Source organism: Coregonus clupeaformis, chromosome 7, assembly GCF_020615455.1.
Source record: "Coregonus clupeaformis isolate EN_2021a chromosome 7, ASM2061545v1, whole genome shotgun sequence".
Classification (NCBI taxonomy): domain Eukaryota; kingdom Metazoa; phylum Chordata; class Actinopteri; order Salmoniformes; family Salmonidae; genus Coregonus; species Coregonus clupeaformis.
In genome coordinates, this window is record NC_059198.1 from 43760659 (window position 1) to 43788508 (window position 27850).

General features: G+C 44.7%; 1 protein-coding gene across 1 annotated transcript in view; it reads left to right on the top strand.

Moving 5' to 3' along the window:
- Positions 1–27850, top strand: part of LOC121568683 (histone-lysine N-methyltransferase 2C) — a 242145-nt gene that overhangs the window by 105621 nt on the left and 108674 nt on the right. Inside the window, exons 12-17 of the mRNA XM_045221547.1 lie at positions 1179–2078; positions 3836–4809; positions 20169–20294; positions 21382–21501; positions 22460–22564; positions 25311–25415. Of these exons, the coding sequence (XP_045077482.1) occupies positions 1179–2078; positions 3836–4809; positions 20169–20294; positions 21382–21501; positions 22460–22564; positions 25311–25415 (2330 nt within the window). The remainder of the gene's footprint in view (positions 1–1178; positions 2079–3835; positions 4810–20168; positions 20295–21381; positions 21502–22459; positions 22565–25310; positions 25416–27850) is intronic.

Here is a 27850-nt window from a genome sequence, read left to right on the forward strand (position 1 = left end):
GGAAAACTCCAGCAAGTTGAGTGAAGTTCAAAGCAGCAATGCAAAGCCTAAGACTTTCATTGCAGGCCAAACTAAGTGGGATTGTTCGAACTCCTCTCTCTCGATTCGCTGGGATTTTTTTTTTCTGCCTGAAACCATCGCCTTGGTGTTCTAACAAGAGTGGGTCCTTGTAAACGGGGGTTGTCATGGTGACTCCTCCCTCTTTGGGTTTTATTGCATGTGCTGCTGCTCCTCCAATGCGAAGAGAGTGTAGGAAAGGAGAGGAGGAAGAAAGGAGGAGAGGGGAGGAGAAGAGGGAAGGAGGAGAGACAGAAATGGAGAGTTGGGGGCGGGGGGTGTTGGTCAGGGTGAAAGGTCGTTGCAGGGGAAATTAACTAGATTGTTCCAAAATTAGAAAGAAATTGATGGGCACTTTACCCCAATTGTCTTTTTTGCATTGAGATGTAGACCTAGATTGTAGATGCAGTGAGTCCTAAAGAGTCTTGAAATGAAGCCTATCATGTTAATATTTCTTTATTTCATGCATCCCTTCCTTAATAAACAATTACTATGCCCTGAAGTCTTCCTATAGTGGATGGAGTTAATGTGAATACTAGAATGTAATCCGATATCACTGCTATACCATGATGCAATGTGATGTGGAGAAGCATTACATGATTGTCATCGGGGAGGACTTGGATCAAACTGAGAATTGTCAATTCAATTAGGCAGTGTTTATAGAGCGAACACTAGGTATTGAGTTATTGAACCAGCTGGGGTTTGGGCTTTGGGATGGGGAGGGCAGGGAGTTGCAGTACCTGGGAGGAAGATGTTCCCTAATTAACTTGAGGTTAGAGCCTAATTGGAAGGGCTGTGAATTGTGGGGCCTCATTTTCCCATTGTGCTACAGTCAAAACGGGGGGACTTTTTCTAATGAGAAATACCTTTTGATGCTGGCCAAAGTACTAGCACCTTTGGAAATGAATAGCATTCTCATATATTCCTTTGTCTCATGGCCAGATTTTCAATAGGACCAAATCTAACTTGCATTTATCCAAATTGTCTTGATTACTCTCATAACACAGAGCCAATTTTTCAGTTCTTTTCAGTGAGATCTGGATGGAAGCCTAGTTGTTTTGTGTGAGAAGCAGAGCTGTCAATCAAATTGTGACTTTTAGTTTTTATTTCCTGTCTTCCAGATGTCTTTATGGCTGTGGTGGAGGAGGAGGTGTCGCTGGAGGATGAGGTGTGTCCAAGCCCTCAGCTGGAGGATGAGGCGTGTCTTAGTGGTCAGCTGGTACAAGAGGCCTGTCCGAACTATCAGCTGGAAGAAGAGGCGCGTCGTAGCGCTCAGAAGGAGGAGGAGGAGGCGCATCGTAGCGCTCGACTGGAGGAGGAGGAGCGTCCCGGCCCTCGGCTGGAGGAGGAGGGGCGTCCCGGCCCTCGGCTGGAGGAGGAGGGGCGTCCCGGCTCTCGGCTGGAGGAGGAGGGGCGTCCCGGCCCTCGGCTGGAGGAGGAGGGGCGTCTGGGCCCTCGGCTGGAGGAGGGGCGTCCGGTCCCTCGGCTGGAGGAGGAGGGGCGTCCGGTCCTCGGCTGGAGGAGGAGGGGCGTCCGGGCCCTCGGCTGGAGGAGGAGGGGCGTCCGGGCCCTCGGCTGGAGGAGGAGGGGGCGTCCGGGCCCTCGGCTGGAGGAGGAGGGGCGTCCGGGCCCTCGGCTGGAGGAGGAGGGGCGTCCGGGCCCTCGGCTGGAGGAGGGGGCGCGTCCCGGCCCTCGGCTGGAGGAGGGGGCGCGTCCGGGCCCTCGACTGGAGGAGGGGGCGCGTCCGGGCCCTCGACTGGAGGAGGAGGGGCGTCCGGGCCCTCGACTGGAGGAGGAGGGGCGTCCGGGCCCTCGGCTGGAAGAGGGGGCGCGTCCGGGCCCTCGGCTGGAGGAGGAGGGGCGTCCCGGCCCTCGGCTGGAGGAGGGGGCGCGTCCGGGCCCTCGGCTGGAGGAGGAGGGGCGTCCGGGCCCTCGGCTGGAGGAGGGGGCGCGTCCGGGCCCTCGCCTGGAGGAGGAGGCGCGTCCGGGCCCTCTAAAGGAGCCCAAAGAGGCTCCATCAGGTACAGTATAGAAAACCATGTCATATACTGAGTGTCCAAAACATTAGGAACACCTTCCTAATATTGAGTTGCACCCCCTTTTGCTCTCAGAACAGCCTCAATTAGTCGGAGCATGGACTCTACAAGGTGTCGAAAGTGTTCCACAGGGATGCTGGCCCTTGTTGACCCCAATGCTTCCCACAGTTGTGTCAAGTTGGCTGGATGTCCTTTACATTTTAGTCATTTTAGCAGACGCTCTTATCCAGTGAATACATTTTTTTTTATTATTATTATTATTTTTTTTATTATTATTATTTTTTTTTTTTATATACTGGCCCCCCCGTGGGAATCGAACCCACAACCCTGGCGTTGCAAACGCCATGCTCTATCAACTGAGCTACATCCCTGCCGGCCATTCCCTCCCCTACCCTGGACGACGCTGGGCCAATTGTGCGCCGCCCATGAGTCTCCCGGTCGCGGCCGGCTGTGACAGAGCCTGGATTCGAACCAGGATCTCTAGTGGCACAGTTAGCACTGCGATGCAGTGCCTTAGACCACTGCGCCACTCAGGGTGGTGGACCATTCTTGATACACATGGGAAACTGTTGAGCGTGAAAAACCCAGCAGCTTTGCAGTTCTTGACACACTCAAACCGCCTGGCAACTACTACCATACCCCGTTCAAAGGCACCTAAATATTTTGTCTTGCCCATAAGAAGTCACCTTGCTTCGACTTTGGGCAATACTTTTATTTTAATAGTAGATTTCAAGTGGATTCCTGTGTGTGTGTGTGTGTGTGTAGCACATCAATACAGAAGTTGCTGAGCTGAAGTTTTAGTCCATACTTTTTATTTTATAGTTTTTCCCTCTTATCTCAGGAGGATTACTGTTTCCAGTATAGGATAATTTACAGGGTTTGCTTCCATCGCTAGGATCAGCTGGGATTTCCTGTGTGTGTAGTGTGTACCTGCTTGCCTGCCTGCGTGAGCTGTACTGAGCTTTTGTGTGTGTGTGTGTGTGCTTCAGTGTTTCCGTTAGGAAAATGTGGCGTTGGACATTTGACCGGAAGCATTTTAATTTATTTGAGAAATTTACCGGACCATATGCATTTGGTGTGTTACCTGATAAGGGCGTCCACCCACGGTGTTCAGAATGACGGAAAGTACGATTCAATTATGGTATTTTGTCTTGCCCATTCACCCTCTGAATGGCACACATACACGATCCATGTCTCAATTGTCTAAAGCAGGGCTGCCCAACCCTCTTCCTGGAGATCTACTGTCCTGTGGGTTTTCAGTCCAACCCTAATTTAACACACCTGATTCTACTTATTAGCTGCTCAACAAGACCTTAACTAGCTGAATCAGATATGCTAAATTAGGGTTGGACTGAAAACCTACAGGACAGTAGATCTCCAGGAGGAGGGTTGGGCAGCCCTGGTCTAAAGGCTCAAAAATCATTATTTAACCTGTCTCCTCCCCTTCATCTACAGTGATTTGAAGTGGATTTAACAAGTGACATCAATAATATTTCATAGCTTTCACCAGGATTCACCTGGTCAGTCTGTCATGGAAAGAGCAGGTGTTCCTAATGTTTTGGTGCCCTTGTGTATGCTTTAAAATCACAATAACAATGTCTAAGTATAACTTCCCCCAACCACTTAGTCTCCACTTGCTTTAGGTGTGACTTTGGAAAAAGATCAGCGCAACATCCATTCAATAAAGCATGATAAAAAAAACAAGCTTGTGCTCTTATTTGATTTTGCTTTCTCTGTTCCAGGTGCTGAACTGGCGCAGGAGATTCAGGTGACAGTTACCCTGACGGAGGGCCGGGAGTCTCCCCAGAGGTCTGGAACTCTAGCGGACGTGTCACCATTCGCCTCCCAGATTCCCGCCTCACCCGTGGACGATTTCCAACAGGAACTGGAAATATCAGACTCTTTACAAACGGGAAAAGGTGCAGCGCCCGAGGAGGCATTACCCTGTGATGTAGAGGGGGAGGAGACCAAATCGGAGGACTCAAAAACCACTTTAGTCACGCCCACCAAAGAAATATCCCATGAGCCTTTGGAGGAGACTACCGAGGAGGCTCCTGTAGAGGAGGAGGAGCCTATGGAAGTAGCACCTGTAGAAATGGAGCCTTTGGAATTGGCTGCAATGGAGACTACTGTTGAGGAGAATGTTCTGGAACCCATGCAGGAGGTGCAGGATGCAGTTGCAGAAAAAGCGGTTGAGGAGAAGTTGCAGGAGTTAGAGAACGAGGAGTTGCCTCAAAGTATTTTGGACGAGGGGGAGGTGTTGCTTCCAAATATATTGCCTGTTGTAGAGGATACAATCAGAGAAAAGGAGCTTAGTCCCATGGCTGAACTGCCTGAACTGGAGAGCACCGTAGACATGGATACTACGGTAGAAATGGATATCATTCCCGCCAGCGACCGCAGCTTCTCGGAATTCAGCTCGCCGAGGGGAGAGGATAAAGCCCCCAAGGCCTCCCATAGAATGTCTCCCGAGCTCTCGCTCATGCTGATCCAGTCCCCCTTCCCTACAGAGTCCTTCCCCAAGGAGGCCAGCCCTCCTTGTGTTCAGGTCCAAATCCAGGCCCAGGCTCCGCCACAGGCCCAGCCTCATTCTGGATACAGTGCTAGTGTGCCTCCCACCACCACAACCTTTTTTCCCTTAACTCCCAAGATTGGCATGGGGAAGCCTGCCATCTCCAAGAGGAAGTTCTCCCCTGGGAGGCCAAGGGTGAAGCAGGTAAGGCTGTTCATCTATTTGTTTCTGTCTCTCGTTTCTTACAGGAAGGTTTCTTGCCCAAAGCTGTATTGGAAAGTTTAAAACTCTTGGAGAAGGTCACATGCTCCTCAGTAAGGCCTGGAGCTCCTCTAGCAGCTCTTTAGTACATCTACCAAGTCTGTAGCACCTCTGTAGCTTTTCACAGATGTCCACGCTGATGTTGTGGATTCAGAGGGGTTGGGTTAAATGAGAAAGACACATTTTAGTTGAATGCATTCAGTTGTGCAACTGACTAGGTATCACCTTTCCTTTATAGCCATTATGCCATCTGTAGTTCTTCTAGCTGGTCTGTAGCCATTAACAGACCTTTTTTTTTTTTTTTCACCTTTATTTAACTAGGTAAGCCAGTTGAGAACAAGTTCTCATTTACAACTGCGACCTGGCCAAGATAAAGCAAAGCAGTGCGATAAAAACAACAACAACAGTTACAAATGGGGTAAACAAAACATAAAGTCAAAAATACAAACAGAAAATATATATACAGTGTGTGCGAATGTAGTAAGTTATGGAGGTAAGTTAATCTAGCAGGTCTGTAGTTCTTCTAGCAGGTCTGTAGTTCTTCTAGCAGGTCTGTAGTTCTTCTAGCAGGTCTGTAGTTATTCTAGCAGGTTTGTAGTTATTTTAGCAGGTCTGTAGTTATTCTAGATGGTCTGTAGCTGTTCAACTAGGTCTGTAGCTCTATCCGAAGGCCTACGGTTCTTTTGAAGGCTCCTAGTCCTCCAGAAGCCTCCTTCCTCCACATGAGGACTTGCTTGATAGTTGTGCAGACAGACTGCTCTGCTGTGGTGGGAGTTTTGATCCTCTATCTGATCCACAAATCGTATCCCCTTTCTCTGTAATTATATTCCCTCCTTCCCCATTCCCTCTTGTTGCTCAGATTAGTGCCAGTGTGGAGTGTGTATTCGTTAATGTTGAGAGGCTCTGGCTGCTTTCTCTCTCACTCTCTTGCTTTCTCGCTCTTTTGCTCACTATATCTCTCTTTCTTGCTCTCTTTTGCAATCTCTTTCTCCCGCTCTCCCTCCCCCTCTCTCCTTCTCTCCCTCCCCCTCTCTCCTTCCCTCTCCCTCCCCCTCTCTCCTTCTCTCTCTCTCCCTCGCTCTTGCTTTCTTTTTCTCTCTTCCTCTCTTTCTATCTCTATCTATCGCTCTCTCACATAGCTGAGTATAACCCAGAGCAGTTGGGGGAGGGAGTAGCGAGGGCGGAGGTCTGTGCCAATGGTTTGATGCTGGGGAGGAGGAGGGGGGAGACCACATAAATAAGTATTTTTTGGAGGTGTTTTAATTTGTATAGGAACTCATTGAGGCGTGAAGCACGACACCAGCCCATTTCCACCAAGCTGAGGGGAGAGGGAGGACGCCTCTTTAAGGCCAGCCAAAGCTGTCTCAATTTGGTTTCTCTGTATATCTAAGCCCAATAGGCATCTATAGACTCAGAACTTGAAAGCCTTGAATGACGTTTGCCTTTTCATTATTGTTATTATTTGTATATATAGAGGTCAATGTTTGTTGTTTTTTACTTGGATTTGTTTTGGATATAATATAATTTTTTATTTTATTTTTAGGATGCATCTGTAAGTACTCGCATATAAAAGAAGTCACCTTGCTTCGACTTTGGGCAATACTTTTATTTTAATAGTAGATTTCAAGTGGATTCCTGTGTGTGTGTGTGTGTGTGTAGCACATCAATACAGAAGTTGCTGAGCTGAAGTTTTAGTCCATACTTTTTATTTTATAGTTTTTCCCTCTTATCTCAGGAGGATTACTGTTTCCAGTATAGGATAATTTACAGGGTTTGCTTCCATCGCTAGGATCAGCTGGGATTTCCTGTGTGTGTAGTGTGTACCTGCTTGCCTGCCTGCGTGAGCTGTACTGAGCTTTTGTGTGTGTGTGTGTGTGCTTCAGTGTTTCCGTTAGGAAAATGTGGCGTTGGACATTTGACCGGAAGCATTTTAATTTATTTGAGAAATTTACCGGACCATATGCATTTGGTGTGTTACCTGATAAGGGCGTCCACCCACGGTGTTCAGAATGACGGAAAGTACGATTCAATTATGGTAATTCAACTTAACAGAACATGCAACTCGAGGATGCAACGGCATGCGTCCTTCTTAACAAATTCTGATGTGCACTTTAAAGATGTTAGAATAACTGTCCACATTTACTTATCCTCAGCCAACAAGACGAGTAATGAAGAGCAAAATTACTAGCCTATGTCGATCTACTATCCCCCATAGTACTTTTTTGGTCAGGTTGTCGTTCTGTGTGCGGACTATTGGTCAGGTTGTCGTTCTGTGTGCGGAAGAAATAGCCTATTCCAAATAGACTCATACAACCAGTAGGCCTGACTAGGCTACATAAAAAGAAATAAAAAAAGCAATGAGGCTGATGTGACAGATCAGAACGTTTAACTTAAAATGTTGCTAAACTACTATTTCTTCACATTAAAAGTGCAGTAATGTGCACAAGGCAGTAGTCTACGTGTGAATTAATGTCTTTTCAAAAATGCAATTGGCAAGAAAACACCATTGTAAAAAGCGCACTGCACATGCAAACACCCAAGCCATAAGACTCCTGAACAGCTAATCATGGCTACCCGGACTATTTGCACTGCCCCCCCACCCCATCCTTTTTACGCTGCTGCTACTCTGTTAAGTATTTATGCATAGTCACTTTAACTCTACCCACATGTACATATTACCTCAACTACCTCAACTAGCCGGTGCCCCCGCACATTGACTCTGCAACGGTACCCCCCTGTATATATAGCCTCCCTACTGTCACTTTATTTTACTTCTGCTCTTTTTTTTCTCAACACTTTTTTTTGTTGTTGTTGTTGTTGTTGTTTTATTTTTACTTTTTTTGTTTAAAATAAATGCACTGTTGGTTAAGGGCTGTAAGTAAGCATTTCACTGTAATGTCTGCACCTGTTGTATTCGGCGCATGTGACCAATAAAATTTGATTTGATTTGATGTGACAGAGATTAAAATATCCGGTAGAAAGACGGGAGATCTAAAGAAGCAACAACTATACTGAACAAAAATATAAACGTAACATGCAACAATTTCAAAGATTTGACTGAGTTACAGTTCATATAAGGAAATCAGTCAATTTAAATAAATTAGTTAGGCCCTAATCAATAGATTTCACATGACTGGGAATACAGATATGCATCTGTTGGTCACAGATACCTTAAAAAAAGGTAGGGTCGTGGATCAGAAGACCAGTCAGTATCTGGTGTGACCACCATTTGCTTCATGCAGCGCGACACATCTCCATTGCATAGAGTTGATCAGGCTGTTGATTGTGGCCTGTGGAAGGTTGTCCCACTCCTCTTCAATGGCTCTGCGAAGTTGCTGTATATAGGCGGGAACTAGAACACGCTGTCGTACACGTCGATCCAAAGCATCCCAAACATGCTCAATGGGTGACATGTCTGGTGAGTATGCAGGCCAGTTTTCAGCTTCCAGGAATTGTGTACAGATCCTTGCGACATGGGGCCATTCATTATCATGCTGAAATATGAGGTGATGGCGGCGGATGAATGGCACGACAATGGGCCTCAGGATCTCGTCAAGGTATCTCTGTGTATTTGATAAAATGCAATTGTGTTCATTGTCCGTAGCTTATGCCTGCCCATACCATAACCCCACCGCCACCATGGGGCACTCTGTTCACAACGTTGACATCAGCAAACCACTCTCCCACACGGCGCCATATACGCCACCTGCATTCATCCGTAAAGAGCACACTTCTCCAGCGTGCTAGTGGCCATCGAAGGTGAGCATTTGCCCACTGAAGTCGGTTACGATGCTGAACTGCAGTCAGGTGAAGACCCTGGTGAGGATGTCGAGCACGCAGATGAGCTTCCCTGAGAAGGTTTCTGACAGTTTGTGCAGAAATTATTCGGTTGTGCAAACCCACAGTTTCATCAGCTGTCAGGGTGGCTGGTCTCAGACGATCCCGCAGGTGAAGAAGCCGGATGTGGAGGTCCTGGGCTGGCGTGGTTACACGTGGTCTGCGGTTGTGAGGCCGGTTGGATGTGCTGCCAAATTCTCTAAAACGACTTTGGAGGCGGTTTATGGAAGAGAAATGAACATTAATCTCTGGCAGCAGCTCTGGTGGACATTCCTGAAGTCAGCATGCCAATTGCGCGCTCCCTCAACTTGAGACATCTGTGGCGTTGTGTTGTGACAAAACTGCACATTTTAGTGGCCTTGTATTGTCCCCAGCACAAGGTGCTCCTGTGTAATGATCATGCTGTTTAATCAGCTTCATGATATTCCACACCTGTCAGGTGGATAGATTATCTTGGAAAAGGAGTAATGCTCACTAAGAGGGATGTAAACAAATTTGTCCACAACATTTGAGAGAAATAAGCATTTTGTGCATATGGACAATTGCTGGGATCTTTTATTTCAGCTCATGAAACATGGGACCACTTTACATGTTGCGTTTTATATTTTTGTTCAGTGTATGTAAGTGTGTGTGGGCGGTTTAGCCTAGCTCCTTGGCATGTTTTTGTTGTGTAGATGAGACTGTGGCGCTTAGTTTCATTGCATCCCCCCCCCCCCCCCCCATTGACTTGCTTTGAGATAGGCGGAGAGAAATGTTATGGTTTTAAGCTGGAGTCATTTCAGTATACAGTGTGTGTGTGTGTATAGATAGATAGATAGATATAGATATCTATCTATATATATATATATATATATATATATATATATATACACACACACACACACACACACACACACACACACACACACACACACACACACACACACTGGGGAGAACAAGTATTTGATACACTGCCGATTTTGCAGGTTTTCCTACTTACAAAGCATGTAGAGGTCTGTCATTTTTATCGTAGGTACACTTCAACTGTGAGAGACGGAATCTAAAACAAAAATCCAGAAAATCACATTGTATGATTCTTTAGTAATTAATTTGTATTTTATTGCATGACATAAGTATTTGATCACCTACCAACCAGTAAGAATTCCAGCTCTCACAGACCTGTTAGTTTTTCTTTAAGAAGCCCTCCTGTTCTCCACTCATTACCTGTATTAACTGCACCTGTTTGAACTCATTACCTGTATAAAAGACACCTGTCCACACACTCAATCAAACAGACTCCAACCTCTCCACAATGGCCAAGACCAGAGAGCTGTGTAAGGACATCAGGGATAAAATTGTAGACCTGCACAAGGCTGGGCTGGGCTACAGGACACTAGGCAAGCAGCTTGGTGAGAAGGCAACAACTGTTGGCGCAATTATTAGAAAATGGAAGAAGTTCAAGATGACGGTCAATCACCCTCGGTCTGGGGCTCCATGCAAGATCTCATCTCGTGGGGCATCAATGATCATGAGGAAGGTGAGGGATCAGGCCAGAACTACACGGCAGGACCTGGTCAATGACCTGAAGAGAGCTGGGACCACAGTCTCAAAGAAAACCATTAGTAACACACTACGCCGTCATGGATTAAAATCCTGCAGCGCACGCAAGGTCCCCCTGCTCAAGCCAGCGCATGTCCAGGCCCGTCTGAAGTTTGCCAATGACCATCTGGATGATCCAGAGGAGGAATGGGAGAAGGTCATGTGGTCTGATGAGACAAAAATAGAGCTTTTTGGTCTAAACTCCACTCGCCGAGTTTGGAGGAAGAAGAAGGATGAGTACAACCCCAAGAACACCATCCCAACCGTGAAGCATTGAGGTGGAAACATCATTCTTTGGGGATGCTTTTCTGCAAAGGGGACCGGACGACTGCACCGTATTGAGGGGAGGATGGACGGGGCCATGTATCGCGAGATCTTGGCCAACAACCTCCTTCCCTCAGTAAGAGCATTGAAGATGGGTCGTGGCTGGGTCTTCCAGCATGACAACGACCCAAAACACACAGCCAGGGCAACTAAGGAGTGGCTCCGTAAGAAGCATCTCAAGGTCCTGGAGTGGCCTAGCCAGTCTCCAGACCTGAACCCAATAGAACATCTTTGGAGGGAGCTGAAAGTCCGTATTGCCCAGCGACAGCCCCGAAACCTGAAGGATCTGGAGAAGGTCTGTTTGGAGGAGTGGGCCAAAATCCCTGCTGCAGTGTGTGCAAAGCTGGTCAAGATCTACAGGAAACGTATGATCCCTGTAATTGCAAACAAAGGTTTCTGTACCAAATATTAAGTTCTGCTTTTCTGATGTATCAAATACTTATGTCATGCAATAAAATGCAAATGAATTACTTAAAAATCATACAATGTGATTTTCTGGATTTTTGTTTTAGATTCCGTCTCTCACAGTTGAAGTGTACCTATGATAAAAATTACAGACCTCTACATGCTTTGTAAGTAGGAAAACCTGCAGTGTATCAAATACTTGTTCTCCCCACTGTGTGTGTATATATATATATATATATATATATATATATATATATATATATATATATATATATACACACACACACACACACACACACAATACCAGTCAAAATTTTGGACACCTACTCATTCAAGGGTTTTTCTTGATTTTTTACTATTTTCTACATTGTAGAATAAAAGTGAAGACATCAAAACTATGAAATAACACATATGGAATCATGTATTAACCAAAAAAGTGTTAAACGAATCAAAATATATTTTATATTTGAGGTTCTTCAAATAGCCACCCTTTGCTTTGATGACAGCTTTGGACACTCTTGGCATTCTCTCAACCAGCTTCACCTGGAATGCTTTTCCAACAGTCTTGAAGGAGTTCCCACATATGCTGAGCACTTGTTGGCTGCTTTTCCTTCACTCTGTGGAACTTGTTCAGTTTGTCTCAGTTGTTGAATCTTATGTTCATACAAATATTTGCACACCTTTTTTTGGACTGAATATGAGGCAATTTAGCAGTTAGGATTTGTTATCTGCAATGGTTATGATAAATGAGGCATTGCGCACTGTTGCCATATACAGTTGAAGTCGGAAGTTTACATACACCTTAGCCAAATACATTTAAACTCAGTTTTTCGCAATTCCTGACATTTAATCCTAGTAAAAATTCCCTGTCTTAGGTCAGTTAGGATCACCACTTTATTTTAAGAATGTGAAATGTCAGAATAATAATAGAGAGTGATTTATTTCAGCTTGTATTTCTTTCATCACATTCCCAGTGGGTCAGAAGTTTACATACACTCAATTAGTATTTGGTAGCATTGCCTTTAAATTGTTTAACTTGGGTCAAACGTTTCTGGTAGCCTTCCACAAGCTTCCCACAATAGGTTGGGTGAATTTTGGCCCATTCCTCCTGACAGAGCTGGTGTAACTGAGTCAGGTTTTTAGGCCTCCTTGCTCGCACACGCTTTTTCAGTTCTGCCCACAAATGTTCTATAGGATTGAGGTCAGGGCTTTGTGATGGCCACTCCAATACCTTGACTTTGTTGTCCTTAAGCCATTTTGCCACAACTTTGGAAGTATGCTTGGGGTCATTGTCCATTTGGAAGACCCATTTGCGACCAAGCTTTAACTTCCTGACTGATGTCTTGAGATGTTGCTTCAATATATCCACATAATTTTCCTTCCTCATGATGCCATCTATTTTGTGAAGTGCACCAGTCCCTCCTGCAGCAAAGAACCCCCACTGCATGATGCTGCCACCACGTGCTTCTTGGTTGGGAGGGTGTTCTTCGGCTTGCAAGGAGCCCCCTTTTTCTTCCAAACATAACGATGGTCATTATGGCCAAACAGTTCTATTTTTGTTTCATCAGACCAGAGGACATTTCTCCAAAAAGTACGATCTTTGTCCCCATGTGCAGGTGCAAACCGTAGCTTTTTTATGGCGGTTTTGGAGCAGATTAAATGTCAGGAATTGTGAAAAACTGAGTTTAAATGTATTTGGCTGAGGTGTGTGTACACTTCTGACTTCAACTGTGTATATACACTGCTCAAAAAAAATTAAGGGAACACTTTAACAACACAATGTAACTCCAAGTCAATCACACTTCTGTGAAATCAAACTCTCCACTTAGGAAGCAACACTGATTGACAATACATTTCACATGCTGTTGTGCAAATGGAATAGACAACAGGTGGAAATTATAGGCAATTAGCAAGAAACCCCCAATAAAGGACTGGTTTTGCAGGTGGTGACCACAGACCACTTCTCAGTTCCTATGCTTCCTGGCTGATGTTTTGGTCACTTTTGAATGCTGGCGGTGCTTTCACTCTAGTGGTAGCATGAGACGGAGTCTACAACCCACACAAGTGGCTCAGGGAGTGCAGCTCATCCAGGATGGCACATCAATGCGAGCTGTGGCAAGAAGGTTTGCTGTGTCTGTCAGCGTAGTGTCCAGCACCACGTGCTCTCACCACTGGTGTCCCCCAGGGCTCAGTCTAAGATGTGCCAAATAAATTCTCTCCAGCTGGGTTTTGCAAAGTGGCTAACTTTAGCTTGCAAGGTCAAGCTTCTTGGTAACAGCAGCAGATACCATCTCCTCCTAGATTAAGATCCCTGCTGTCTATTATATGGTTTGTGCGAGCTGCAACCTGCTTTTTAAGATACTTGCATAACTTTATGAGCTGGGTTGTCTGTCTTAGATATAGCCCCTGGTTCTCTTGACTGCCCTTGACCATTACAAAAACATCCTGTGGCGTACTGCATTAGCATCGAATAGCCCCCGCGATATGCAACTTTTCAGGGAAGTTAGGAACCAATATACACAAGGAGTTAGGAAAGCAAAGGCTAGCTTTTTCAAACAGAAATTTGCATCCTGTAGCACTAACTCCAAAAAGTTTTGGGACACTGTAAAGTCCATGGAGAATAAGAGCACCTCCTCCCAGCTGCCCACTGCACTGAGGCTAGGAAACACTATCACCACCGATAAATCTACAATAATCGAGAATTTCAACAAGTATTTTGCTACGGCTGGCCATGCTTTCCACCTGGCTACCACTACCCTGGTCACCAGCTCTGCACCCTCCGCTGCAACTTCCCCATGCCCCCCCGCTTCTCCTTCACACAAATTCAGACAGCTGATGTTCTGAAAGAGCTGCAAAATCTGGACCCCTACAAATCATCTGGGCTAGACAATCTGGACCCTTTCTTTCTAAAATTAGCCGCCGAAATTGTCGCAACCCCTATTACTAGCCTGTTCAACCTCTTTCATAACGTCTGAGATCCCCAAAGATTGGAAAGCTGCCGCGGTCATCCCCCTCTTCAAAGGGGGTGACACACTAGATCCAAACCGCTACAGATCTATATCCATCCTGCCCTGCAGCATAAGCATCTCCAATCCAAAGTTAAATCTAGAATCGGCTTCCTATTTCGCAACAAAGCCTCCTTCACTCATGCTGCCAAACATGCCCTCGTAAAACGGACTATCCTACCGATCCTTGACTTTGGCGATGTAATTTACAAAATAGCCTCCAACGCTCTACTCAGCAAATTGGATGTAGTCTATCACAGTGCCATCCGTTTTGTCACCAAAGCCCCATATACAGTGGGGAGAACAAGTATTTGATACACTGCCGATTTTGCAGGTTTTCCTACTTACAAAGCATGTAGAGGTCTGTAATTTTTTATCATAGGTACACTTCAACTGTGAGAGACGGAATCTAAAACAGAAATCCAGAAAATCACATTGTATGATTTTTAAGTAATTCATTTGCATTTTATTGCATGACATAAGTATTTGATACATTAGAAAAGCAGATTTTAATATTTGGTACAGAAACCTTTGTTTGCAATTACAGAGATCATATGTTTCCTGTAGGTCTTGACCAGGTTTGCAGACACTGCAGCAGGGATTTTGGCCCACTACTCCATACAGACCTTCTCCAGATCCTTCAGGTTTAGGGGCTGTCGCTTGGCAATACGGACTTTCAACTCCCTCCAAAGATTTTCTATTGGGTTCAGGTCTGGAGACTGGCTAGGCCACTCCAGGACCTTGAGATGCTTCTTACGGAGCCACTCCTTAGTTGCCCTGGCTGTGTGTTTCGGGTCGTTGTCATGCTGGAAGACCCAGCCATGACCCATCTTCAATGCTCTTAATGAGGGAAGGAGATTGTTTGCCAAGATCTCGCGATACATGGCCCATTCCATCCTCCCCTCAATACGGTGCAGTTGTCCTGTCCCCTCTGCAGAAAAGCATCCCCAAATAATGATGTTTCCACCTCAATGCTTCACGGTTGGGATGGTGTTCTTGGGTTTGTACTCATCCTTCTTCTTCCTCCAAACACGGCGAGTGGAGTTTAGACCAAAAAGCTCTATTTTTGTCTCATCAGACCACATGACCTTCTCCCATTCCTCCTCTGGATCATACAGATGGTCATTGGAAAACTTCAGACGGGCCTGGACATGCGCTGGCTTGAGCAGGGGGACCTTGCGTGCGCTGCAGGATTTTAATCCATGACGGCGTAGTGTGTTACTAATGGTTTTCTTTGAGACTGTGGTCCCAGCTCTCTTCAGGTCATTGACCAGGTCCTGCCGTGTAGTTCTGGGCTGATCCCTCACCTTCCTCATGATCATTGATGCCCCACGAGGTGAGTTTTTGCATGGAGCCCCAGACCGAGGGTGATTGACCGTCATCTTGAACTTCTTCCATTTTCTAATAATTGCATCAACAGTTGTTGCCTTCTCATCAAGCTGATTGCCTATTGTCCTGTAGCCCATCCCAGCCTTGTGCAGGTCTACAATTTTATCCCTGATGTCCTTACACAGCTCTCTGGTCTTGGCCATTGTGGAGAGGTTGGAGTCTGTTTGATTGAGTGTGTGGACAGGTTTGTTTTATACAGGTAACGAGTTCAAACAGGTGCAGTTAATACAGGTAATGAGTGGAGAACAGGAGGGCTTCTTAAAGAAAAACTAACAGGTCTGTGAGAGCCGGAATTCTTACTGGTTGGTAGGTGATCAAATACTTATGTCATGCAATAACATGCAAATTAATTACTTAAAAATCATACAATGTGATTTTCTGGATTTTTGTTTTAGATTACGTCTCTCACAGTTGAAGTGTACCTTTGATAAAAATTACAGACCTCTACATGCTTTGTAAGTAGGGAAACCTGCAAAATCGGCAGTGTATCAAATACTTGTTCTCCCCACTGTACTACCCACCACTGTGACCTGTACGCTCTTGTTGGCTGGTCCTCACTACATATTCGTCGCCAAACCCACTGGCTCCAGGCCATCTATAAATCACTGCTAGGCAAATCCCCTCCTTATATTAGCTCATTGGTCACCATAGCAACACCCACCCATAGTATGCGCTCCAACAGGTATATCTCACTGGTCATTCCCAAAGCCAACACCTCCTTTGGCCGCCATTCCTTCCAGTTCTCTGCTGCCAATGACTGGAACAAACTGCAAAAATCTCTGAAGCTGGAGACTCTTATCTCCTTCACTAACTTTAAGCATCAGTTGTCAGAGCACCTTACCGATCACTGCACCTGTACACAGCCCATCTGAAATTTGCCCACCCAACTACCTCATCCCCATATTGTTATTTATTTTGCCAATTTGCACCCCAGAATCTCTATTTGCATATCATCTCTTGCACATCTATCATTCCAGTGTTAATACTAATTGTAATTTTGCACTATGGCCTATTTATTGCCTTACCTCCATAACTTGCTACATTTGCACACACTGTATATATATTTTCTGTTGTATTTTTGACTTTATGTTTTGTTTTACCCCATATGTAACTCTGTTGTTTTTATCGCACTGCTTTGCTTTATCTTGGCCAGGTCGCAGTTGTAAATGAGAACTTGTTCTCAACTGGCTTACCTGGTTAAATAAAGGTGAAATGAATAAATTAAATTAGTAGTAAATATTTGCATGCGCTCTTTAGCATTTACTTTGTATCCGCTATGGGGATTCCCTAGTACTTGTTAGCATTTTGTTAGCATTCTGGTAAGTGATGTTTTGGGGACTTCTTTATGTACCCCCCAAAAAATTGCGCCCCTGGTGTGCACTACCAGTAATATCATGTGTCCTGGGATGGCACAGGCACGGTGTGAAGGTATGGAAATCCGGATACCGCCCAACCCTAAACTGCATGGTGATTTAGAGGGTCATGTCTTGCGTTAAAGGTAGGCTCAACAATATGACATCATCAGACAACCAAATTCAAATCTGCCAGGACTGGTACCTTTTGTTCTTCCTAAGTTGTGCCATCCCTAAAGGCGTGGCGACATAACAAGCCAATAGTTGCATGTTATCGTTGTTGATGACTGTGAGCATGAAGTCTGCTCAAATGATGTCTTATTGCTTTGTCTACCTTTAACGCATAATATGTAGAATCGGATGGGGTTGCTTAGGAAGTCGGGTAGTATGACGATATTTGTGACTACAGTATGTCATACATGTTTGAGATGGAAGCTGTGAAGAAAGTCTATGTACTGTCACATAGAGCAGACAATCTCTCCAAATTCCAACTCTCCCCCTTTCACTCTGACTTTGGTCTGCTTTGGATTCAGCCTTACCTTTTGAGGTCCGTTTATACTTTGCAAGTGAGCATACTGTATTCACAAGCATGTGCTTGAAGATGCAATGATCATGTTCTATTCAGTATCTATGAATGCATTCAACTAATACATCCCCATTCCATTGCACACTCATTCTCACACACACTGTACAGAATCTACTGAAATTTCTCTCGCTTCCTCTCTCAAAGCTTGTCTTTTGCACACTGCCACCTTTAACCCTTTGACGCGTACGATCACATATTTGTGATCATTGTTGAGTGGTCCCTGCAGCGTACCATCGCAAAAATGTGATTGGAACAGTATCAACAGAACATATGACTCAACAAATGCATCTAAACAGCATTGTGTCTGAAAAGCATCTAAACAATGTTGCTCTGATGGGAAATAAAGGTCTTCACAACTTAATTCCTCAATTTTACCTTTTATTGTAAAAGATAAATGCGAACTTCATCATCCAAGCATCACACGCAACACATTCAAACTCATTCCATAAACCAGTCTAAATAACAGGTTATGCTAGCAAAAAAAAACAACGTATGTTAGTGACCTAACAGCTAGACTTGTTTACAATGTACCACATCTCTGGTGAGCACAAAGGAGAAATGTGATATTGTTTAGAAAAGAGATGATGGCAGGCATGTTTGGTTGTTTGACATGTTAAAACTCCCTAATCCAAGAATTCCATTCAGTATAAGACGCAAATAAACAAAGTCAAAGATGGCTGCGCCCATTGTCTGAAAAATATGAACTTATTTTGGCCACTTTTCAGCATATTACAAATCTTCGATGTACTTGTTACAGTGTATATAAGAACTGGAGCACATGACTTGACAAGTAGTTTACTGTTTTTGACAAACACAAAGCAAATAAAATGTTATCACCTCACAGATCATCACCACAAATACAAGCCTACTGCCAAGCCTGACCGTAGTGCAGAACAGGGTTGCCAGATTTGGTTTAAACCATTTAAGGGGGGTTTGTGGGGAGCTTAATTTCATTTGTGGGTCCATGGGGGTAGAAATGGGGAATGTATTGTGGGGGAATATGGTGCAGGAATTATTACTATGATGTGGGATTTATCAATAAATGGGGGGCAAACACAGGAGAAATATATAAGCTAAATAAAAGTAAAACTCCTAGAAAGTGGGGTTGAGCTGGCAACCCTGAGTAACGATAGTTATAATCTAAGTCAGTCGCGTGAATCATCCCTTCACCTCGTTTTGTCATAACATCTTTGGTCTGACACGCATAGCTGGCATTTAGCTTAGCATTAGCTCATCATAATCAGTATAACCTTCCAAAAAGTATTTTACACACCTCGTGTCCGTTACAATCTATGCAAGAATCGGGATGCATGATTTGTCACCAGTACTTGAAAACGTGAATAAAACAGTAAATACATTATGCTCCATACATACAGTGTGCTACAGTAGAAACGACAACACGATATACAGAAACTATAATGATAACGTAAGAAGGCATTTACTTTGATAGGAACGCACGCACACATGTCCAAAGTTGTTATTATTAGTAAGGAAAACAACAATGAAAGCAATGCAGGCGCCAGCCGGAAAATGTGCCGGGGAAAAAGTTTGTGCAGGTTCTGTTCTGACTGGAGATGCGCAAATGTCTGCATACTTGATCTGGGGAAGTGCTTGGGCTCTCGTCAGAGAGAAGTTTATCCGGCTCAGTAACGCATCAAACATAAATTGTCTGCAACAGTGAAATGGGCTACTTCTATGTGAATTAATGAGGAGGCGGAACACACCTCAATTCAAACTGTTAGAAAATAAAACTTGTTAGAAGATAATTAGAAATTGACAAGTTCAAAGAACCTATAGATAATTAGCAGGCAGCGTGTCTTGGTTTGAGGGTAGCGCTGGTTAACTGTCCAGTTGCGTAATAATCACATTTTGGAATAGTGAGTGCATTCTGACATTACTCGCATAAAAAAACTGCCCGCTGGGGCGACCGTTAGAGATGTTTGGAACTCGCACGTGAAAAGGTTCTCATGCTTAATTCCCACAGTTTCATTAAAGTGCTTGACACAGAAATTGATGTTTGGGACAAATGTAAGCTGAAGATGGAGAAAAAAAATGCAGGAAGCGAGTGGAGAGAAAAATCTAACCCATGGCTGTGATATATTATTAATCGAGCTGAAATGATTTCGCATTGCAAAAAAATGATAATGGAAAAAGCCCTCTGTGATTGTGTGATTGAGCTTAATTATATAGCCTCTCGCCGATTAGCTCATTAAACAAGCTAAACGCCTCCCTGTGACAATTTAATCTGAAATTCCCTGACGACGGTGGCTGTGTTTATCTCGACAGCAGCGGCGGCGTCACGCTGACATAATCATCACTTGTTTTGTAAACAAGCAACAGGCGGCTCCCGTGGCACCCGGCAGGCCTGACACTGGATAGTGTGGAGTTGTGGACCGACTGTTGCAGAGTGCTTGACTAGACGTAGCATTATTGGAAGCAGTGGATGTGCAAACGTACAATGTCTCATCTTCTCTCCGACTATTGAACTTGACCCTCTTTTTGCTGACATCGATATTGAATCTTAGGGTTTTCCACAATCTCCCTTTTGATTGGAACCGATTTCCAAATTGAATTGTACTGAATCTCGAAATTGAGGTGAATTCAGCTTCCCTCCTCCTCTCATGTATAGGATCTGTCCCAAACGTTTCATATCTCATTGGTTTCTTGGCTTTTTTTTATAATGTCATGTATAACCTTTTATTTTGTTGCTTGGTTTGCTTTGTTTGACATTTTTATTTGGCTATTGCATTTATGTTGCTGCATTTTGTCCCCTCCCCTCCCACTCCCAACCCCTCTTCCTCCTACCCCCACCCCTCCCCCAATCAGGGTGCATGGAGTAACCGTAGGGCAGTGAGCCCTCCCTCTTGGTCCCAGCAGGACCCCTCAGAGGGGGGGTGGGACGGCCCAAAAAACAGGCAGCTGCAGGAGGCGCCCGTCTGGAGCATGAGAGTGGTAAATGGAGTGCTCTTATGATGTCCATGTCCAACCCCCCCTCCCTCCCTTTCACTCAGTGGTTTAGCCTGGCCAGGTGGGGACAGGTTAGGACGTGACACAGCACATGGTGCCACCTGCAGAGATGTAGTAAGCATTTAGCTTTGTTAGCATTGCCGGGACAACAGGAATCCCAGACTGATATTAGAGTGAAACAAACGTGAAACAGAGCTCAATACAGTCTGGATATCCAGGCTACCCCAGACCCCCCTGTCTGTCACCCCCACCGCAACCCTTTAGTCCTGACATTGTGACATTAATCCACTTTGACGCTAACGCTCCACAACAAGCTCCTCTCTCGCGCACGCTCTGATGAGTTCATAAACTCCACTGTTATGTCGTCCTGTCTGAGCTAACAAGGTAAAGATAAAACTCCTTCACAACAGCTGCTTCACAACATGGCTCAATTATTATACTTCAATCTATCACTGATCTGAACGACGTGTGGTCTCATATCAGTTACAGTATATACACACTTCATACCTCCCTCTCGCTCACTCGTGCGCGCTTGCTCCTCTTTTCCTTTCACTCCTTTCTCTTTCCCTGTCTCTCCTCTCTTTCTCTCCTTCCTCTCTCCTCTTCCTCTTTCCATCTCTCTCCTTCCTCTCTCTCCTTCCTCTTTCCATCTCTCTCCTTCCTCTTTCCATCTCTCTCCTTCCTCTTTAACTCTCTCCTTCCTCTTTCCCTCTCTCCTTCCTCTCTCCCCTCTCTCCTTCCTCTCTACCCTCTCTCTTCTTCCTCTTCCCCTCTCTCTCCTTCCTCTCTCCCCTCTCGTATGCCATGTCTCCTCTTATCTAATTCTGCACTCTTTCTTTTCTCTGTTCCATTCCCCTCTTCCTATTTCTCCATTCTTTGTTACTGTTTTGCTCTCTCTGACATTCTCTTCCCTCCACACACACACACACACAAACTCCTCACCCTCTTGTCTCTCTCTCCTCACACTCTCTCCCTCCTGTCTTGCTCTCTCCTCACACTCTCTCCTCTCGCTCCTGTCTTAATGTCTCTCTCCCCCCTCACTCTTTTATCCTGCCCTCTCTCTCCCACACAGGGTCGTGGTTCTGGCTTCCCTGGAAGGCGGAGGCCCCGCGGGGCCAGCCTGTCTGGGCGCGGGGGCCGCGGACGCTCCCGAGGACTCAAAGTCGACACCATCCCCGCCGTGACCCCTGTGGTAGGAGCCCTCACCCCCCCCTCCACCGCCTCCCTCCATCCCCTCCCTCTCTCTGCCCTCCCTCCTCCTCTGCATATATTAATAAAACAGTGGCCAAATGTGCTTAGCTTAGCCTAGAGAGCGCTCTCATATTAGCAAGAGAACAGTACACTCAAGCACGGAAAGCTTTTGGCATGAGGGGTGGTAGGGAGGGAGGAGGGGTGGTGGGGAGAGATGCTATTTTATATATGGCGGTGGGCAGGGAACTGACAACCACCCACTAAAAACTGTGGGTGGTTGATGCGGAAAATGTGTTCAACATGGATTTATATACTATACATTGTGGGCACCTTTAAGGTAGACACAGAAAAAGTGTCAATTCTGTATTGAGTGTACGAGCTAGATAGTTAGATTTTAGGTGAGAGCGCGCGCACACACAACCTTACACACAGTCTCCCCCTTACACACAACCTCCCCCGACACACACAATCACACCTTCTCCCACCGAGCAAACATGTCTTGGCCTGGTTGAGTGTTATTGGAATCCAATCCAATACGGGAGGTAGGTGGTAGATAGGAGTAATATTGTAACCAGATCTGTTCAGCCAGCCACTAGGCAGCCTGCATGTTGACACTTGGGCGGCATGGTAATGCTGAGATGATGAACCCTGCTGCCTGTTTGTCACTGTGGATGACATAATAATATATTGACACACAGTCTGGAGGTGTTACAGCTGGTCACATGAGAACGTCTTCCATGTCCTAGACGTAGATCAGGCCTATTCCTGGGAGATATTTTCTACCTCAATTGAAAAATACTGTATGGGACCAAGCGCTATTTAATTTTTTATCTCAACTTTACAGATTTTAAACACAATCTTACCATCTGTTTTAATTTAAATATTTTTTCTAATAATCTGTTAATCAACCCTTGCTTGTGTGTGCCCGTTCATGTCTGTGTCCGTGTGTGTGTCTCCAGGCCAGCTTTGTGGAGCAGCTGTACGCGATGAAAGAGGAGGAGGAGAACGCCATGCACAACACTGTGGTCATGTTCTCAACCTCAGACCACTTCACTCTCAGACAGGTCAGTACCATTATACATCACTGAAACGATAGAGCATTGACACTTTGTGCCATCAAAGTCCCAGCTTGTGTGTCTCTGTGTGTGTTGCTTAAAGCTGTGTATCTTAACTCCCCTCGCTGTCTCTCTACTGTCAAATCCTTCTTGTCTTCCTTAGAAAAGGCTCTGTATAGCAGTGGTGACTGGTCACTTTAATAAGGAGGACAATAGGACGCTTCCTCCCTGGTCAAGCTGCGTCTGTTGAATAGGCCTAAAGCCTGTTAACAATGTCTCACATACCCAAATACTGTACTGTACATTAGGGCTGTCCCCGACCAAAAACAAATCTTGGTCGACCGAGAGTCGTCCTGTTTCGACCAATCGAAATGTTTAACCTTATTTTTCCATATATAGACAGACACACCCTGTGTTTGAATAAAATCAACTAGATATGCACTGAGCTTGTCTGATGCTTTAAGCACACTATTTGATTAAATATTGTCTTCATGTTCATGTTGTCTCGCTCTCCTCCCTACTGCAGCGAAAAGGTACCACAGCACAGCAAGTGTTTATTGCACTGTCCGTGCTGAAGCAGCAACATCATTTCAGCCATTTAGTTTCTTACTTGTTTCTGACCGAAAAGTTATGTTACCGAAATCCCTAATTTGTTTAGGGAAAAACATTCCCTATACTGTCAAGGGAAAAACATTCCCTATACCCTCAACCCTTGCTCCCGTTATGTGAAACATGTAAGCATCGCATGCATGTGACCAATGGGTCCTGACCTATAGCCTATCATAAACACATCAAGAAATTGGTTATAACAAACTCTGAACACAGTAACACGTCACAGCAAAATGGATGCGGAGGACGTGAAAAATAAACTCAGACTGGGCGAATGTTTGCTGGTTGCTCAGGAGGGAAAAGGATCAAGAAAATGGAGGCTATAGGAGCAAGCGTTCCATGAGTATTATGTGTGCCAAACAGTTGCTGTTAGATTATTATATTTTTTTCGGACCATTTGGAACAGTGTAAACAACACTAAATAAGTGTACCAAGAGAGACGGTTCTAACGAAAAAAATGAAAAAGCCTTTATTACAGAAGACTAATTTAATTTTAAAACTAAAATGCTTGATTGCATTTCAAAGCATGAATGTCTCGTATGCTGTGTGCTGGCATGAATGAATGAATGATTGATTGATTGATTGATACAGTAGCCTATATATTGAAATATAGGTGTAAGTTAGTATTAAGACTAAACAGGACGCGCTCTGAAGCCTATAGCTCAATGCTGGTTATACAATGCTGCTATACAAAGCCTACTAATGATAACGACATTATTTATTATTACAATGATGACCATAATAATTGTAAAAATAAGAAAGAGATCAAGAAAAATGAGGGTATAGGAGCGAGAGCTACATGGTAAAGCCTTTATTACAGCGTAGCAAAGTTTATAAACAGCCAAATCTGTAAAATTGCTTTATCCAAAATGTTTCCGTTGTATGAGGCTTGGTGCTCACGGAATCAGTAGGCTATTAAACAAACACTCAAACAAGCAACATAAGCAAGATCTGTCTTATTTCTGTGGATATATATGGATGATTTATAAAGCCAGGCACATTTAACAGTTAGGCTATTGATTATAGACCTAATTAAGTTGGAGTTTCCCCTCTCCTCAATTTTCTTAGACAATTAGGCTAAGGCAAGGGTTGTTTCCCCGTCTGTGCTGCTGCTGCCTCCGCCGCATTGTTCTCAATCCCAATATGCTGGTTAACTTTGATATTATGCACATAGCAACATAGGGAAAGGCGGCAATTCTACGGCGCACTGAAGATTGTTTCAGAACCACTGACAGCGACCATATCCAATGCGGGAAAAAGCGCATTTGTTATAAAATAATATTCCATTTATTAGTGTTGCACCATTCTTTTTTACATAACATAACCATAAACAATTTCAATATCACATGCCTTAGAGTGATGGACTGTGCCTTCCCCGTGGCCTCCGCAATGGATTAGTCCACTGAGACAGGCGTGAATCAGACACGTCTTGTGGACCATGAAAGAATAAAATAATAATTGCAACTGCTCGACTAAAGAAATCTCGGGCAACCAAACAATCGACTAAATGGGTTCAGCCCTACTGTACATATTTGAATATGCGTGCGGATGAAAAAATACTTCAGCTATTAGAGACGATGATTTTGTATGATGATGCTATTATAGTCTCTTCTTGGCCTTGTTGGACAGCCTGTTTACTAGAACTCTCTCATTTTCTCCGCCAACTTTTTACCCTGATTTGCATCTGGCCTGTTTTGGAGGTTGCGACCTCTCCTCGCGTGTGCACAAACACACACACACACACACACACACGGACATGCTCACGCGCTCGCACACACACACCCCTAAGACACAGATGAATCCTGCTGTGAGGTAAGGCTCTTAAGAGGCGCTGTGTCGTGGAAGAAGAAAGTATCCCGAGTCCCGCTGCTTGTTACTGCGTGTTTATGTATGCCCGGGAAAGTGTCCACATTATTGTTGAGACATTTAACTTTCTTTTGTTTTCTCTCCGTTTTATGTTTGCCTGTTATTTTCCTCACAACTTATGCGCTCTCTCCTTCCACATCCTTTTCTCTCACTCCCCTGCTCCCTCTCTTGACCCCACCCCCTCCATATTTCTCTCCCTACCTCCTTCTTTCCCTCTGTCTACTTCCCTTTCTTTCTCTACTCTCCCCTCTCCCCTCCTCCCCCTCTCTCCCTTCTACAGGACATGTGTGTGGTGTGTGGTAGTTTTGGCCAGGGGGCAGAGGGCAGGTTGCTGGCCTGCTCCCAGTGTGGCCAGTGTTACCACCCCTTCTGTGTCAATGTCAAGGTGAGCCCTTCTATTTCCTATACCAGACCTACAGTATCTCTCAAATGATTATCCACAACCAAGGATGTATACAGTGAGGGAAAAAAGTATTTGATCCCCTGCTGATTTTGTACGTTTGCCCACTGACAAAGAAATTATCAGTCTATAATTTTAATGGTAGGTTTATTTGAACAGTGAGAGACAGAATAACAACAAAAAAATCCAGATAAACGCATATCATTTTTTAAATAAATTGATTTGCATTTTAATGAGGGAAATAAGTATTTGACCCCCTCTCAATCAGAAAGATTTCTGGCTCCCAGCTGTCTTTTATACAGGTAATGAGATGAGATTAGGAGCACACTCTTAAAGGGAGTGCTCCTAATCTCAGTTTGTTACCTGTATAAAAGACACCTGTCCACAGAAGCAATCAATCAATCAGATTCCAAACTCTCCACCATGGCCAAGACCAAAGAGCTCTCCAAGGATGTCAGGGACAATATTGTAGACCTACACAAGGCTGGAATGGGCTACAAGACCATCGCCAAGCAGCTTGGTGAGAAGGTCACAATAGTTAGTGCGATTATTCGCAAATGGAAGAAACACAAAATAACTGTCAATCTCCCTTGGCCTGGGGCTCCATGCAAGATCTCACCTTGTGGAGTTGCAATGATCATGAGAACGGTGAGGAATCAGCACAGAACTACATGGGAGGATCTTGTCAATGATCTCAAGGCAGCTGGGACCATAGTCACCAAGAAAACAATTGGTAACACACTACGCCGTGAAGGACTGAAATCCTGCAGCGCCCGCAAGGTCCCCCTGCTCAAGAAAGCACATATACAGGCCCTTCTGAAGTTTGCCAATGAACATCTGAATGATTCAGAGGAGAACTGGGTGAAAGTGTTGTGGTCAGATGAGACCAAAATCGTGCTCTTTGGCATCAACTCAACTCGCCGTGTTTGGAGGAGGAGGAATGCTGCCTATGACCCCAAGAACACCATCCCCACCGTCAAACATGGAGGTGGAAACATTATGCTTCGGGGTGTTTTTCTGCTAAGGGGACAGGACAACTTCACCGCATCAAAGGGACGATGGACGGGGCCATGTACCGTCAAATCTTGGGTGAGAACCTCCTTCCCTCAGCCAGGGCATTGAAAATGGGTCGTGGATGGGCATTCCAGCATGACAATGACAAAAAGCACACGGCCGAGGCAACAAAGGAGTGGCTCAAGAAGAAGCACATTAAGGTCCTGGAGTGGCCTAGCCAGTCTCCAGACATTAATCCCATAGAAAATCTGTGGAGGGAGGTTTTCGAGTTGCCAAACATCAGGTTCGAGTTGCCAAACATCAGCCTCGAAACCTTAATGACTTGGAGAAGATCTGCAAAGAGGAGTGAGACAAAATCCCTCCTGAGACGTGTGCAAACCTGGTGGCCAACTACAAGAAACGTTTGACCTCAGTACTTGGTGGCAAAACCCTTGTTGGCAATCACAAAGTCATGTTTTGCAGAGGGGTCAAATACTTATTTCCCTTACTAAAATGCAAATCAATTTATAATATTTTTAACATTCGTTTTTCTGGATTTTGTTGTTGTTATTCTGTCTCTCACTGTTCAAATAAACCTACCATTAAAATTATAGACTGATCATTTCTTTGTCAGTGGGCAAACTTACAAAATCAGCAGGGGATCAAATACTTTTTTCCCTCACTGTATATAAACACTGCAGCGTTTCAACTAAATTTCGCATGGCATGGGGGCCCCCCCATTGATTTTGATGGCATAAGAACACGGCAGAAGCCATGTCAAAATGTGTAGAATTGCAGGAAATTAGCTTTAAAATGATAAAATGTTCTCTCAACCCCATGACACAATGTGTAGAATTGCAGGAAACTAACTTCAAAATTGAAAAATATTCTCTCCGCCCCATGGCAAAATGTGTAAAATTGCAGGAAATTAGCTTTAAAACAGCAACATTTCGTCTCTGCGGCTACATGTATGCATAGTTTGGTTTTAGCGTATTCGCCAGGGGATTCCCTACAGATTGTATTAGGCTCTGTGTCAACCTCCCCAAGCAGCTTTGAGCCAAGGTGTCAAATAAATACTGGGATGATTAACAGGTTTCACTTTAAGCACCTTGTGTGGATTGTCTTATTTTTTATTTTATTTTTTTGTCATTTAGCAGACGCTCTTATCCAGAGCGACTTACATGAGCAATTAGGGTTAAGTGCCTTGCTCAAGGGCACATCGACAGATTTTTCACCTAGTCGGCTCGGGATTAGAACCAGCGACCTTTCGGTTACTGGCACAACGCTCTTAACCACTAAGCTTCCTGCCACCTCGATGGATTGATCATGAATTTATCGCCACGCCAAGCCTTATCCCTGCAATGACACCCCCTCTGGCAGACAAATAAGGGCCTAAGACAGTTTCCTTTGATATAGTGTTACGTTTT